The sequence below is a fragment of the Dysidea avara genome, chromosome 12, assembly GCF_963678975.1.
Source record: "Dysidea avara chromosome 12, odDysAvar1.4, whole genome shotgun sequence".
Classification (NCBI taxonomy): Eukaryota; Metazoa; Porifera; class Demospongiae; order Dictyoceratida; family Dysideidae; genus Dysidea; species Dysidea avara.
Genome location: NC_089283.1, coordinates 17216613 through 17231662, shown reverse-complemented (window position 1 = coordinate 17231662; position 15050 = coordinate 17216613). Strand labels below are relative to the sequence as shown.

The 15050-nt window shown below is 37.7% G+C and overlaps 3 protein-coding genes across 4 annotated transcripts; all 3 read left to right on the top strand.

The window, feature by feature from the left end:
• Positions 1 to 773: 773 nt before the first annotated feature.
• LOC136239890 (rhodopsin, GQ-coupled-like) lies at positions 774 to 1811 on the top strand. Its single transcript, XM_066030636.1, has one exon. The coding sequence runs from the start codon at positions 774 to 776 to the stop codon at positions 1809 to 1811; it is 1038 nt and encodes a 345-aa protein (XP_065886708.1).
• A 1105-nt stretch (positions 1812 to 2916) lies between these two features.
• Positions 2917 to 3978, top strand: LOC136239889 (olfactory receptor 6F1-like). Its single transcript, XM_066030635.1, has one exon. It carries the CDS (start codon positions 2917 to 2919, stop codon positions 3976 to 3978), a length of 1062 nt encoding a protein of 353 aa, XP_065886707.1.
• Positions 3979 to 6315: 2337 nt separating this feature from the next.
• On the top strand, positions 6316 to 14838 carry LOC136240963 (GPALPP motifs-containing protein 1-like). Of its 2 annotated transcripts, XM_066032056.1 has the most exons (8): positions 6316 to 6625; positions 9897 to 9991; positions 10842 to 10919; positions 12421 to 12487; positions 14201 to 14337; positions 14388 to 14474; positions 14520 to 14567; positions 14625 to 14838. In XM_066032056.1, exons 1-8 carry the CDS (start codon positions 6415 to 6417, stop codon positions 14787 to 14789), a joined length of 888 nt encoding a protein of 295 aa, XP_065888128.1. In that variant the 5' UTR covers positions 6316 to 6414; the 3' UTR covers positions 14790 to 14838. The 2 variants fall into 2 exon arrangements, with proteins under 2 accessions (XP_065888128.1, XP_065888126.1); XM_066032054.1 differs by having other exon boundaries at positions 14520 to 14838.
• The last annotated feature ends 212 nt before the right edge of the window (positions 14839 to 15050 follow it).

The following is a 15050-nucleotide window of genomic DNA, read 5'->3' as shown; positions in this document are numbered from 1 at the left end:
TTTTACCCCAATCCTTAAAGTCCTGTTTCAATTTTAATCCACACTTTGCACCTTACAGTCAGCTATGCATACCTATACCTCTGATAAACTCCTAGTAGAAGAAAAGTTGACCTCTTAATTTTTGCAATGTTGACTTTTCATTTAAAGAATCTCTTCCTGTACATATCCCTTTGAGCAAATGCTCTAGTCATTTGTCCAAGCTATGTAGCGAGAAACCGAGATGGAACAGAGTGTCTTTACTGACCTGAGTTCTTCCCAGAAGTATAGTATTGAAAAGTGTATGGCTTTATTCAATTCTAATGGTACCTACAACAAATGACTCAGAGAGCAAACATATTCAAACTCTCTTCAACTGATAAACACCACTGACCACAACAACCTAATATGCTGCTGTCATGAACATGTACACTACATGCAAACTTGAACAGCTCATCTATAATACCCTCCTCACACAGTCTCCACTTTGAAGGTTTCTTTTCTGTGCAACAATGCTCCTTGCCTCTCTGTCATACACTGATGACCTAAGTCAACAGATTAGTATCGCTGCAGCAGTACAACTTGTAGTATTATGGTGAAGCTGCACAATGCAGCTTGCCATCTACTCAGAAAATTATATGCAACATTAACCATTCACATCATGACTACATAGTTATATTTTACATCATGTCATCAAACATGTAGATAGCATCAATCATAAGAAAGATTGTGTCAGGAGGATACTAAGGCTTCAGTGGCACTTTTGGGTTAGAGTCGTGAAGGTTGTAGCTCTTACAATGGAAGGAAGCAGTGAAGTGTCTGGTTCTGGGTTAGGGATCACTCCAGGAACAACAACACCTGATCAACAAGGTCCTCATCTTCCAGGATATTTCCCTTACCTGTCATTGGTATTCAGATGGATTGCCACACTGATAATCTTGATGATGGCTGGTTGGGTTGTCTTCACCATCAAAACTACAAGAAAGCTACACAAGCCACATAACATCTTTGTGGCTAACTTGATGATCACCGATATCATATCAGCAGTACTCACTACTGTTCTGACCAGTATCATGATGGTTGGGTATGTCACTGGAGTGGGAGATTTCATCAACTGTAGGGTATTTGTTTTTCTGCTGTTTCCAATATTTGTAATAGACTGTACATACCTGATGATTTCGGTCAATCAAGTAATAGCTATAGCCTTTCCTTACAAACATAAAAAAATCATGAAGCCTCGTACCATCTTTGGTTCAATTCCAGCTGCATGGCTTTTATCTATTCTGCTTTCTTCTCGTGCTTACTTCAGTGCTGGCTACATCAAAATGGCACAGTATGGTACCTGCATATCAGAAGGCAGCACCTTCATATTCACTTTGCTTGGTTATGTGCTTCCTGTCTTCACTGTGTCACTAATTGTAATAATTCTCAACATTTATTTATCCTACAAAGCTTATCAGGTTCAAAGGGAAATACAAGAGGAGTCCAGGCTATCAGGAACAACAAGCAATGAAGTAAAGGAGAAGCAAGCTACCATCAAGGCACACCTGAAGCCAATGAAAACATTGCTAGTAGTTGTACTCGGTAGCGCAGCACTTGGTCTCATTTTCCCACTACTGTATATTCCAGCAAGGATACTAAAATCTCCAGTGTTATTTGAAAGCACGCACATTGTTATTACAAATGTCGCATACCTGTTACTTCTCCTTCATCCCTTTGTGTATGGCTTGTACTACAAGCAAGTTCGTGAGCCGATGATGAGAGTATTGAAGAGAGTTGTATGCAAGAACTCTGCAGTTGTTGCTCCACAACCACGAAGGACTGCTTGGATGTGATGACAGTTACTGATAGTGACTAAATATCGTTCTACATTATAATTATATACGTTAAATGTATTTATCTTTTATGTACACGATTAAAGCTAAATGCTTTGCCTGTCTGAATTTGAAGAATTATTTATGTATATATTATAGCACAGCAGTTTGTAAATGAATGAGTTTTACAGCAACTGCAGGAGCATATATGTTGTACATCCATTAATTGTGCAATGTATATTTAGCTGTGGGTGACTTGTCTCTAAATGGAGTTGCACATAACATCAAACCCTGTATCTCCAAATTATTTTCCACTCAAATATACGTACAAGAAATCTCCTGCAAGGCAAGGCTGTAAGGCTAAAGGAAAAGGAAGCATTTTTAATTAATCACATCTGCATACAACCATTTTGAAGGCCTATTATGCTTTTAATTTCACTTATTATGCTTTGCTAAAACTTTAACGTATTATGCTCAATATTAATGCCTTTTATTAGCAGTATAGCCATAATCCTATTTTTCTGCATAAATATTTTATCTGTCGTCAACTGTTGAGAATAATAATGACATTGTGTACCATAGAAAATAATACATTTGGTATGTATATGTAGTATTATGTACGTACTTATTTACATGACCGGCATCTTCACAAGCAATATATATTCTACCTATTATGCTATGTAGCATTATGCTTGATGTTTCAGTGCACCTATTATGCTCAAAATCATGTGATCATAATAGAACTAAATATTTAATGTGTCAAATGTGCCCATAAGGGTGATTTCTCAAAATTCATTGCACAACTCTTGTGTACATGTGTGTAGTGATTTTCATCTTGGCATTGCATATTATTCATTTAAAGTTGTGTATATAAGTCAAATGGCCTTAGTTTCATTTGGTAGTCCATTAAAGTAACACAGAAAAAGTAAGGGGTGTGAAGGGACTATAGCTATAGCTAACACAACAATTTCTACATTATGTTCAAGATACCTACAAGTAGCAAACACTCTTTGTGTTGTAAACAAGTAAACAAACACTATAGGCTGTTCAACAAGATTGTGTCAAGAGGATACTAAGGCTTCAGTGTCATTTCTGGGTTAGCGTTGAGAAAGTTGTAGCTCTTACAATGGAAGGAAGCAGTGATGTGTCTGGTTCTGGGTTAGGGATCACTCCAGGAACAACAACACCTGATCAACAAGGTCCTCATCTTCCAGGATATTTCCCTTACCTGTCATTGGTATTCAAGTGGATTGCTACACTGATCATCTTGATGATGGCTGGTTGGGTTGTCTTCACCATCAAAACTACAAGAAAGCTACATAAGCCACATAACATCTTTGTGGCTAACTTAATGATCACCGATATCATATCAGCAGTACTCACTACTATTCAGGCCAGCATCATGATGATTGGGTATGCTACTGGATGGGGAGATCTCATCAACTGTACTGTATTCATATTTCTGCTGTTTCCAATATTGGTGATACAGTGCACATACCTGATGATATCAGTTGATAAGGTAATAGCTATAGCCTTTCCTTTCAAGCACAGGAAAACCATGAAGCCTCGAGTTGTCACAGGTTCAATTGCAGGTGGATGGCTTGTGTCTATTTTGCTTTATTGTCATGTATTTTTCAATCCAGCTGGTTATACTAAAGCAGCGCAGTACGGTATTTGCCATGATGACAGAGCTTTTATTTTCCTTTTGCTTACTTTCATATTACCCATCTTTGTTGTATCCTTAATCACACTAACTCTCAACATTTATCTATCCTTCAAAGCTTTTCAGGTTCAAAGGCAGATACGAAGGGAGTCCATGTTATCGGGAACAACCAGCGATGAAGTAAACAAATTTAAGAAGAAGCAAGCTACCATCAAGGCACACCTGAAGCCGATGATAACATTGCTGGTAGTTTCTTTTGGCAGCTCAGCTTTTGGTCTGCTCTTCCCAATATTGTATATTCCAGCAAGGGTACTAGAAACTCCTGCATTTTATGAAGCCACGATGAAATATATTGTTGCTCCAAATGTTGGCTATCTGGTGCTCCTCCTTCATCCCTTTGTGTATGGCCTGTACTACAAACAAGTTCGTGAGCCGATGATGAAGGTATTGAAGAGAGTAACATGCAGGAACAAGTTTAATTCAGCAGTTGTTACTCCACAACCACGAAGGACCGCTTGGATGTGATGACTGTTACTGACAATGACTAAATGTGTAATTATTTAATCATTCAAGTATTTATCTTTTGATGTATTTACTATTTCCGCTAGACATTTTGTTCATCTGAATTCTGAAGAATGACTTATGCATGTTTGTAATAACAGTTGCTTGTAAATGAAGTAGGACAAAATGTCTCTTCAACCTTCCGGTTTTCAGGGCTAATTTAAATGTACACAATGGCATGCAGAGAATAATTCTTTGATATACCAATGCAGGTTTTAATTCTAGTCAGTTTTGTAGCTAATACACTGCAAACAATTGGCCAATGAATATACTTCTTTTGTAGTAATTGGCCCGGTGGATTACTGCCGGTGGAGCGGTAAAAGTCTGAGTTGGGCAGGTTCCATAAATACTTACCTGCCAAAGACTAGATGTCAAAAAAATGAAAATGAAATTGTCTAATTAAAATGAGTTTCCTTAGCAACCAACATGTCAGAATGTGGAATTAGTTGAGGTATCTTCACTGTAAAATTCCAGGGTGACATGCTTTATTGGTCACACTATCATAGAACAAAGTGTTTAACATTTTACCAAGTACATGCCTTGGTGCACTATACGGGCTGTACTACAAACAAGTTTATGAGCCGATGATGAAAGTACTGAAGGTATATCACATGCAGAAACAAGTTTAATTCAACAGTTGTTGCTCCACAACTATGGAGGAATGCTTGGATGTGATGACTGCTGCTGATATTACTAAACTATATTAATCATGCCATGTTTATATGTTAACATGTATCCCATATGTTTACATGATCTATTACTTTTATGTTAAGCTAAATGTTTTACTTGTCTTAATATTGAAGAAGAACATTTCTTTATGTAGCTGTGTGTACAGTTGCTTGTAAACAAGTATATGCATGCACATTGCTCTGTGAGCTATATTTGAATGGAGTAGCATAGAATTTTATGTCACCATACTCCATCTGTGCACAGCAGACAAGCCACTCCCCCACTAGCAAAGATTAGTTTGGTAGCACAAGGCTGAGTGAGTAGCAGCATCAATTAGCACAACAAATTTACAGTACCATAAAAAAGTACACTTATCTCTTAGGAAAGAATCTACAGAGGGAACATGAGCTCTCGCCCTCTTGAAAGATAAGATAGAGTGAACATTCATATAAACAAACATCCATGTACTGTATTAACAGATTTATCAACAAGAGAAGGAATTTTGTTGTTATTGGAAATGATATTTGGAGTGTTGAATTTCAGGGTTGTTCGTTTCTATTGGAAACACCAGACATAGCAATGTTATAATTATGGAGATACAAAAACTGACTCTGAGTGTGAGCTTATCAGTATTGCTAGTCTGCAGATTTTTATTATTATTATTTACCATTACTATACAGCTTCAAAATGAAGGTAGCGTACAGATAAATCACAAAAGTAAAATTACAGCACATTAAATAAAGTATTACAGAGCATTAAATAAGACATTACAGTATAATAAATTAACTAAGTTTCGAAAATCCTTTTTCCCTGCTACAGTACAACTCTGAAATAAACTCCCTGCAGTAAGTAAAGATTCAGCCTCCTTGGACTCATTTAAATCAGGATTTTTTTTACACCGTAAAGGGACTATGAAAATTTCTTGTCCTTGAAAATGTAGCATATTGCGTGAATGAATTTAGAGAGATTTCTACTTCTTTGTGTATGATTTTGTATAACATTGTCAATCATTTGTTGTGTCTGCTTTCTAAGGTATCCCAGTCCAGCTGGTAGAGGAGATCTGTTACACTAGTTATTGGGTCGGTGATGTTAGCTACAAAGCGACGTTGGATTCTGGACTACCAAGGAGCCCAAACAGTTGCAGCATACTCTTTAGTCATGGAGATAGGTAGACCTTTTGTATTTACATCACATGGATGTAAAAGCAAATCGTTATAATTTCATTCCCATTATCAATGCCAGTTGGTAGCCCCATTAGTAGACATTCACTGTGTACCAAAATGCTAGTCATGGATAGCCAGTTTTTACTGTGGGTTTCAAATAAAAATAACTCCTGAACCATGCTTCAAGTTGGTTAGGAACCACACCCTAAGTAGATCTGACATTATGAAGAATCTGAGGCTGGGCCCCTAGCAGTCTGGAAGCAATAACTCCATTATCTATGGTTGAGTATTAGTACAGGTAGTACTGAGCTAGCTATAATGGCCAAAAAATCTATGTATGGTTAACTACACCTTAACTCGCAAGTTAAAGCATCAGTTATTTTACGCTACTGTGATACGGAGAAAACGACGGCGAACTTTAAACTACTTTAATAAAACAATCAGCCTGCTAAATGTTTTGTTTACATGCGCTATGATTAGAATAGTAAGTGTGCGCTATTAAGAACAGGCAAAGATGATACTGAACTAGCCCTTGTAGCATAAATAATATAGCATAGTGTGTGTTATAATGTCAGACCTACCCGTAATTGGTCCGTCACTTCCACCTCATCTCACAGCGAGGGACGAAAAAGAAAGTGATGAATCCATCGTCGCTCAATCGCTTGTCGGACCACAGCTACCACCTACACGTGAGTCTAATACACCTCCTTCTAAAGCTTCATACGGACCGTGCCTACCTCCTGGAATGATGTATGGACCCCCCATACCTGAGAAGGAAAGTAAGTGTATCCGGATATTTTTGTATACGCAAATATGTATGTTCATCTCACATAATGGGTGAGGTGTTCCCATGAGCCTTCTGAGGGATAGTAGTCCTGAGGATTAGCCAATAGGCACTGGAATTGAGCACAGTCATCATTACTATTTATTTAGCAGCCAATGGTTTTGCTTTTGTTCCACCTCTGTCGGGTAGTGCAGTGGTAGCATTCCTCTATCTTACTGTGTGGTGGAGACCAAGGTGCCCATGCATTGGAAACCAACAACACAGCTTACATCACATAATACACATCATGCGTGCTGTCCTGAGGGTTGTGTACCTATCATCCTGGGTATCCTCTTGTTAGTCGACGGCTTGTATGGGGGCAACAAACAAATCGTCCGGTCACTGTTGCACACATATTCTGTGAACACCAGGAATGCAATTACATTACATCACGTTATTGTTTTATGTCAAGGATGATGTAGCAATCATGTTAGTCATCTTTGTGAGCAGACTGAAGTGAAGATTGTACTGGTAATGTCTTGATGTACCTGAAACATTCATCGACTCTGCCATTCGCTCATCTGTAGTAAACCGCTTTACCAACACTTTTAAGAGCTCTGTATTAGGGGAACAAAAAGCCTAACCCCATGGCATTTTAAAACTTTCGTAAAAACTCTTAGATTCAGTCGTTTATTGCGCACTAAGAATTTGTTATTGGTGTTTGTTTCGTCATAGAGTGTGTGACTGGCTCTGTCAGCATTCTGGCAGTGGTCACAGAATGTGTGCGATAGTGACCAGATGGTTCATTTGCTGCCCCTGTCTGGCACCCTCTTGTCTGACAGGCTTGTGAATGGAGTTACTTTGGCTAGGTGGGGGCTGGAGCAAATTTGAAGATCAATTGTTTGGTGGGATGAATATTTGTCCTCAGAATTAGTAAAGTGTGTGCATACATGCGTGTGTGTGATATTTTAGTTATATAATTAATTAGTTTAGCATATGTTGGATACATATGATTATTTTGAGGAGGCAAATGTGAAATAAACTAAAACCCACAATCAATTTTCACTGGTGAGACTATATAAGAGATTGTCTAACATTGTACACTAATGGCATTAACTTCTTTAAATTTTTGCAAAGGCTTTAAAAGTTTATGAAACTATTAAAGTGGCACTTAGACATTCAAGATTTGGTTGCATCGATTTTTCAAGATTCATACTTGATGGGCTAATTAGGCCATGTTGAAGGAAATGGCCGAGTGCCTGAGCATAATCTTGTAGTTTGAACTTTCTGTATATTTATTTATTTATAGCTGTATTTTTATGCAACGGAAGTAGACGATGAGTATTTGTGACGTAACGTGGTAAAGTTTGTTTTGTAATCCAATACGCGACAGGTCTTTGGAGCCATTAATACTGTGTCTGAATAACTCAGAGAGCATCCTTACAAAGGCAGTGTTATTTGTTGATAATTTGTGGTGCCACAAGGCTAAATCTCAAACATATTTTGAGGTATCAACACCAGCCTACTTGTGCTTGTCAGCTATGAAAATGCAAAATGTATTTATAACCATGTTTACCAGTGTTACCTTTGACTTGTAGAAGCTTCATAGTTTTAATAATGCCTCCCTGGTGCCTCTACCAAATCATTAAGTTCTATGGTACACAGATATGAAGTTATGTAGAGAACTGTGGGACTGTGGCTGGCCAGAGTGCGCTCCGTAAAGAAATAATCACTCAATGACAGCTATTGTTCACCTTGAATTAACCAGAGTTTTGACGAGGCAATGATGTTAGAATGTGAATAATGTTACTTGTATCAACAATAGTAGACTGTAGTGACAGCCCAAAAGAGTTAGTTATTGCAATACAATGGTCCCTCCATTATCCAAACTCACTGGGATCTAGGTGTGTTCGGTTAATGGAAAAGTTTGGATAAACGAAGCCCATACTTCTATATACAGAGCTCAGTTAAAGTACTCTAATAGAGCATACACTTTAGCCAAAATACTCTAATACAACAGTCACTTCCACAGTTTGGATAACAGAATGTTCGGTTAAACAATGGCTGGATAATGGAAGGACCACTGTACTTCATAGCACTTTGCTTTGTTCTGTAGTTTTCCATGTTTTTTGTGCTTGACCATAAACATACCGTCCCATTAGTCTTGTTTGTAAGGCTTTACTTCTGTTGTCCTGTTGTAGTTGAATAGAAGCAGTGTGTACATTATGTTATGACATTGTTACACTACTTTTGGCACTTGCTCCATGTATTACCCTTGTTCCATGTCTTGCCTCACAGTGGCTGATGCTCTAGCTACTATGAGGCAAGTAGCTAGAGCATCAGCCTGTTAATCAAAAGGTTCTGGGTTTGATGCTCAGTTACGCCAATTCGGTGTTGTTGTTGTTTCCTTGAGCAAGAAACTTTACTCCCATTGCTCCAGTCTACCCACTGTACATCGAGGACCTGGTGGCCTGGTGTCATCTGGGGAAGCAGCACACCTATGTATGGTACCTGGTGTTTACTGGGGAAGCAAATGCCTAACTGTCCTTGTATCATTTAGCTTAGTCTTGTGCCCAGACCACTTTTTTTCTTTTTGTGTGGGGATGGAGAAAAAAAAGGGTCTGGTGGATCTCCAATACTTTTTTTTGTGCAGCTGGATCTACAACTGTTGGGGATCATTGATTAGTGGTGATGAATAGCAAAGGCCTGTTAACGAAGCGACAATAGGAAATACAGCGTGTGCCCAAGGATGCAGCCTTGCCAAGCAACCGCACGCCGTATTTCCTATTGTTGCTTCATTAACAGGCCTTTGCTATTCATCATCAATCAATGATCCCCAAAAGTTGTAGATCTGGCTGCACAAAAAAAAGTATTGGAGATCCACCAGACCCTTTTTTTCTCTACCCCCACACAAAAAGAAAAAAAAGAAGCAATCTGGGCATGAGACTACATTTAGCTGTGGTGGGGTTGTTGTGGAACTTCGGCTTCTGCGACCTCTCTCTGTGAGACCTGGACAGTCCTCGTGAGGGTTACTAGCCCTGGATTTGCACTGGCTGCACAAGGCTGAAGTGCCTGAGTGATGTACAGGCATCCCAGTGCTGGTTCATTGGGTAGCAATAGCTGTGTTTCGCACGACTGCCATAGGCTTTGCTTTGTAGGCTGTGTATGTGCGGCGTGCGTGCATATGTGTGCATGCGTACGTGTGTATGTGTGCATGCGTACGTGTGTGTGCGTACGTGCGTGCGTGTGTGTTTATATTATATTGTGTGTGGTTTACTATTGTGTAGCAAATGATGAAAGTGTGCTCAGTGATGAAAGTGTGCCAAGTGATGAAAGTGAAGATGAAGATGACATTATTGGACCTAAGTTGCCTATAGGAGATGTAAGTGATTTTGCTAATTCATACAAATAAAGGCTAATTCATACAGATAAAGGGTCTGACTTCAATTTCTTCTTATGTGGTTAGTATTTACAGTGTAAGAGGGACATTTTCCAAAAAATACTCAAAATTATTTTTTTGTTTTTTGTAGCAGAGAATATTCAGATTAGCTAACCCTCCCGTATCTTGTGCTACAGTGGAATCCAGACACAATGATGAAGTGGCCATTATAGAGGGGTGTGCTATTTTATAGGATATATGTGTACCAAACGGACAGTATCCTGAATTGACCATAGATATAAAAACGTTTACCTATCTATGAATTGACAAGGTGTCTTTAATTATTATAGAGATGACCTGATTTCAGGGGTCTGAATGTGTGTGCACTAATACATATTGGGCCATGGACAAGTGATTATCATGGTGATCTTAGCGGCAATAACGTGTGTACACTAATACTATGGATGAGTGTCCTGATTATCAAAGTGTCATATTTCATGGTGTCAGAGTTCCACTATACTATTGTTTCCTTTTTATGTGTAATGCCAAGTAATGCTAAATACTGTATAGGTGTTGTCCATGTAGGTAGGTTTATAGTCTATGGATTTGTTATTGAGCAAATAGTGTTGTTTTCTCTTTTTTTTTTTTTGCGATATTCTATTAGTTCTAGTGAATTTTGTCAGTTGTGGTGAGGCAAATACTCTAATAGAACAAACACCCATGCTTCTGAAATTATAAACACAGAAAGCTATTTATGTGTACTATTTCAGTGTAGTAACTGCACCCCTCATTAGAAAGTGTAATTTTGACTCCATGTTAGTTATAATTTAACTATTGGTAACATTACTTATAGACATCTGGTGACTCACTGACTACAAAGAAGAGAGAAATAGAGGCAAGAGCACAAGCTATGAAGAACAAACTAACAAAGGTAGCAATGTTAGAGATATTGTTTATCCTTGGTAGAACAGCACATTCTAACTCAGACACATCCTCATGGTACACAGGGACCCTACTAAACCAATAATTTAACTACCGTATTGTCTCGAATTATGGCCTGGGAATTTATTTCTTTCAAGCAACTTTTTACCCCGGCTACTAAACAAGACCAGCAACTATACGAGACCAGCGTTTATATACCTGACCAACATTCGTGAGTCAACTTCATACCTTGGTGTTGTACTCTCCTGGGCTCTCCTTGATGTTTCTCTCAGCATATTTCACAGATTCAAGTGCTTAAAAGGAACTCTATAAAACGTTCTTTACTTCATCGTTTATAACACCGCCCGGAATTGGTAGAAATAATGACCGCACTAGACATTTATTCGAGACCCGGCGTTTTGTTATGATGCTGTATACCCCCCCGGCAACTAAACGGGACCAGGCGTTTATACGAGACCGGGCGTAATTCGAGGCAATATGATACTCTAATAGAACAGTCAAGCATTGTATACAATAGTTTGTACATGCAACAGGTTTTTTTATTATTGAGGATTCTATAGACCATGACGTATTCCATGAGATGAAAACACTTCTGCTTTACCGAAAAATTAAGCATATAATTTATCCCTGTCTCTAACTCAAACAGTTCTGTTTTCAAGTTTTTTCAAAGTCTATTTAAAGTTGTGAACATTATTCAGGTGGAAATAGAACACAGATCAAACTGTGAAAAGGGGGTGCAGCCTTAAAAGACCAGGATGTTATATACAATTTGTATTAATGTTAATGAACTCTAACACCTATAATTTCACAACTTTTAGCCCTAGAAGGCCAAACACACACACTTTATTTCACAGCTTGGTATTTGTATTTCTCAGCCCAACTAGCTTAGGTCACAATTGAACAGTCACTAATAATAATATTTTAGTGCTCAATTACTACAGTACATGTAGAAATCATTGTTCATTCAATACATACGTGTATCCATGTTGTTGACAAACATTAATTGTTGACTTTCATGGGCCCAGGGTCTGTTACGTAGTCACTAATTGTTGTACTGGATTTAATGACCACCTGTACAATAACATTCAGCAACAAACCTTAAACTTGTCACTGTGTAGTATTATACTTACGAAATGTAACAGTATAACATTACAATGTGCATGTTGTGTAAAAAGTACAAGTTTGTAGCATGATGCAATAAAATGCAACAAGTTATTACATCATGAACATATTTTATGGGATGTAAACTTAGCACTCATATGGCTTGCCACATTGTCCTTTTATTTAAAGTTGTCACTATGTGATCTTTCGAAGTGTACCAATACAATGTATGTTTTTTTTTTTTTTATTATTATTATTATTATTATTATTGCTTTACAGCACAAGTGCTGAAGGTCTGTATAGGACACTTGGTCCTACAGCCTGCTCAAAGACTTTGTATTAGGGCTCTGTTAGTTGCTATGTTGTAAAGCTATGTGTACTCTTTACAGCCAGATGATGGACAACCTCAGAGAGAGAGTTGGATGACAGAGTTGCCATCTAAAGAGATCAAAATTGGTATAACATGACATTGTTAGTCTTAAAAGAAGTCCATTTCCTTCACATGGCCAGTGCTTTGTATTTCTATATGTTGAAAAGCAGGTGCTTATAATTGCTTATCAATAAGTGCTGTGATGAGTCTGGTTATGCCAAATGTACTGATGTTTATAGTCAAAATTGTTTGGTGGTAAGTGGCAAGAATGCCCGTGTATCTAAATTGTAACATTATTCATCAGAAGTGAATTTGTATAACACCGAAAGAAGGGCATCAGACATACTGTATGAGACTGTAATTGTATGACAAAATACGTATCTTTACTAAAGTGGAGAGTTGATTATCTAAACTAATAAGGGAGGAGGGGTGTGAAAAGTCAAGCAACTTTTCTCTAATGCAGCATACGCCTGTTGACAAAATGCTCTAATTGATCAGTTATTTTAGTGTTCAACATTTGGATAATCTAATTGACTCTCCACTGTAATTACTAATAAGCAATGTACAAATTCACTTAGTTTTCAACTGTTTTTTGCCTTAGCCCTGCATACGGTGAATAATGGGACACAAAAGATAGACACAAGTCAAGTCCATGATGCATGCATTGTGGTATACCAAAAAACACCTGTCAAGTCTGAAGTGAAGCCTATAGCCTTAGCTGTTGTTGAGTTAAGCTTGTTGGCGATGAATTAAGTACTCTGTTTCATCAGACTGTTAGCCAGTTGCCTTAAAGTGCCTTTTGTGACACTTCTAATATACAATGCTACAAAATATAATTTCTTTATTTAGTGGAATTATCTTCTAACTGACAATATACTTAACGAATACTACCAAGGCACCCTGAAGGTATTGTGAGGCTGGTTTCTGGTCAATAGTTTCGTGAAAAAGTACAAACCTTCATGATGATCCCTATACTATATATATACTATTACAGTGAAAGATATACAAGCCCATGTAAATTATGTTGTCATATGTAACTAGGAACCTGTGGGAAGGTTTAAGGTGGGAGTCAGAATCATTGTGTGCAAAAGGTGGATAATTTTTGTGACCTACCAGTTTTATTATTATTATTATTGGGGGTACAGGTAAGAAGGCAAAGCCTGTAAAAACCTGATCTAAACAATCAAACTACTACAAAAATAACTATACAATATCATACTGGTAATCATAATAAAATCTATCTAGGTGTGTCTTACAATTTGGTCTTCTACTACCATACATACCTCCTATGTACATAGACCTATTTTTGGTTTGTCATTTGGCAGTTGTTCACATTAGGTGATATGACAGTATTTGCATCACCATACTGTATATCATTATGTAGGTGTTACTAACACTAACAGCACTTAATTAATGCCATCTAAGTTCCTCAGCAGCATGTTGTGGTTTTTATTGTAGTTACTGTTGTATATTCCTATGCCTTTCACAGCAGCTGCCTGCAACATTAGGCTTGGATGGGATCCATTTTGAACCTGGTTTTTTTGGTTGCATGTTAAGGATACCTCTTAGAATCAGTAGCTTACCGTGATTATAGTCATATGTGTAATACAATGTACCCTTTAAAAACCAATCTGAAATATGGAATGTTGATAGTCAGGGAACTTCCATCTGTAAGTGTCCACATATTAAACCCCTGAAACAAAGACATTTCTCTGTGGACAATTCATCGTTTTTGAAATAAAAGGTTTTACTGTGGTATTTACGTAAACACAGAATCTACAAATATATGTGTATACTAGGTTTGGGACCTAGAAAATTTCGTTCTACGTATGCTGAACTTGGAGACCGGTCAGTGTGGACTGACACTCCAGCTGACAAAGAAAGAAAAGCAGCAACAGCAGCAGCAACAGCAGCAGCAACAGGAATGACTGGAAAAGTACTGTAGCTTGTCGAGAAGCATTCATATTGTAACTATTCTTTTTTCAGAACAATAAAAGAGCTAAGGTCAGAAAAGAACCTGTAGAAGTCTCGGAGAGAGACAAAGAATTAGCTAGACAAGTAGAAGAATACAATGTAAGAAATACGACCACAAATATAATAGTTACTTTACACTTGCAGAAAAAATATCGATCAGAAACTTTAACAGAAATCAGTCGAAAAAGACAGGTCAGCCACAAGCATGCATATTCACATTTTCTAATGTCATTATACATGCACACACAGAAAGAAATCAGTGATGCTCCAAAAGAGAAGAAAATGTTTAATCCTGAGACTGACCTCCAGCTGCCTAAAATCATGTCACAGAGCAAGAAAAAAGAAGTGATCAAGAAATCTTCCAAGGACTTACAGAGCAAGTTTACTCATGGTTCTCAGGGTCACTTCTTGTGACACAACATCCAACTGTTATAAAATCCATCAAGTTGCATGTATAATTACAGTTATATGTAACCAGATTTGCATATGTGACTGGATTTGTGAAAAGGAGTCTTCCACACACATCCATGCAATTTACCAACTTTTACGATTAATAACTTAAGATTGGAAAAGGCTATTGTTCTCCTATGCATGTACAGTTCTATGACCTTGAAAGACCACATCTCTACATCAAAGAAACATGCAAAGTTTCTAAGCAATGTTGTTGATTATTTC

Excerpts from the sequence above, each read along its gene's own strand:
- LOC136239890 (XM_066030636.1), top strand. The coding sequence starts at position 774 with ATGGAAGGAAGCAGTGAAGTGTCTGGTTCTGGGTTAGGGATCACTCCA.
- LOC136239889 (XM_066030635.1), top strand. The coding sequence starts at position 2,917 with ATGGAAGGAAGCAGTGATGTGTCTGGTTCTGGGTTAGGGATCACTCCA.
- LOC136240963 (XM_066032054.1), top strand. The coding sequence starts at position 6,415 with ATGTCAGACCTACCCGTAATTGGTCCGTCACTTCCACCTCATCTCACA. Across the intron at positions 6,626-9,896 it reads CCCCATACCTGAGAAGGAAA|CAAATGATGAAAGTGTGCTC; the intron begins GTAAGTGTATCC and ends ACTATTGTGTAG. Across the intron at positions 14,338-14,387 it reads CAACAGGAATGACTGGAAAA|AACAATAAAAGAGCTAAGGT; the intron begins GTACTGTAGCTT and ends TTCTTTTTTCAG.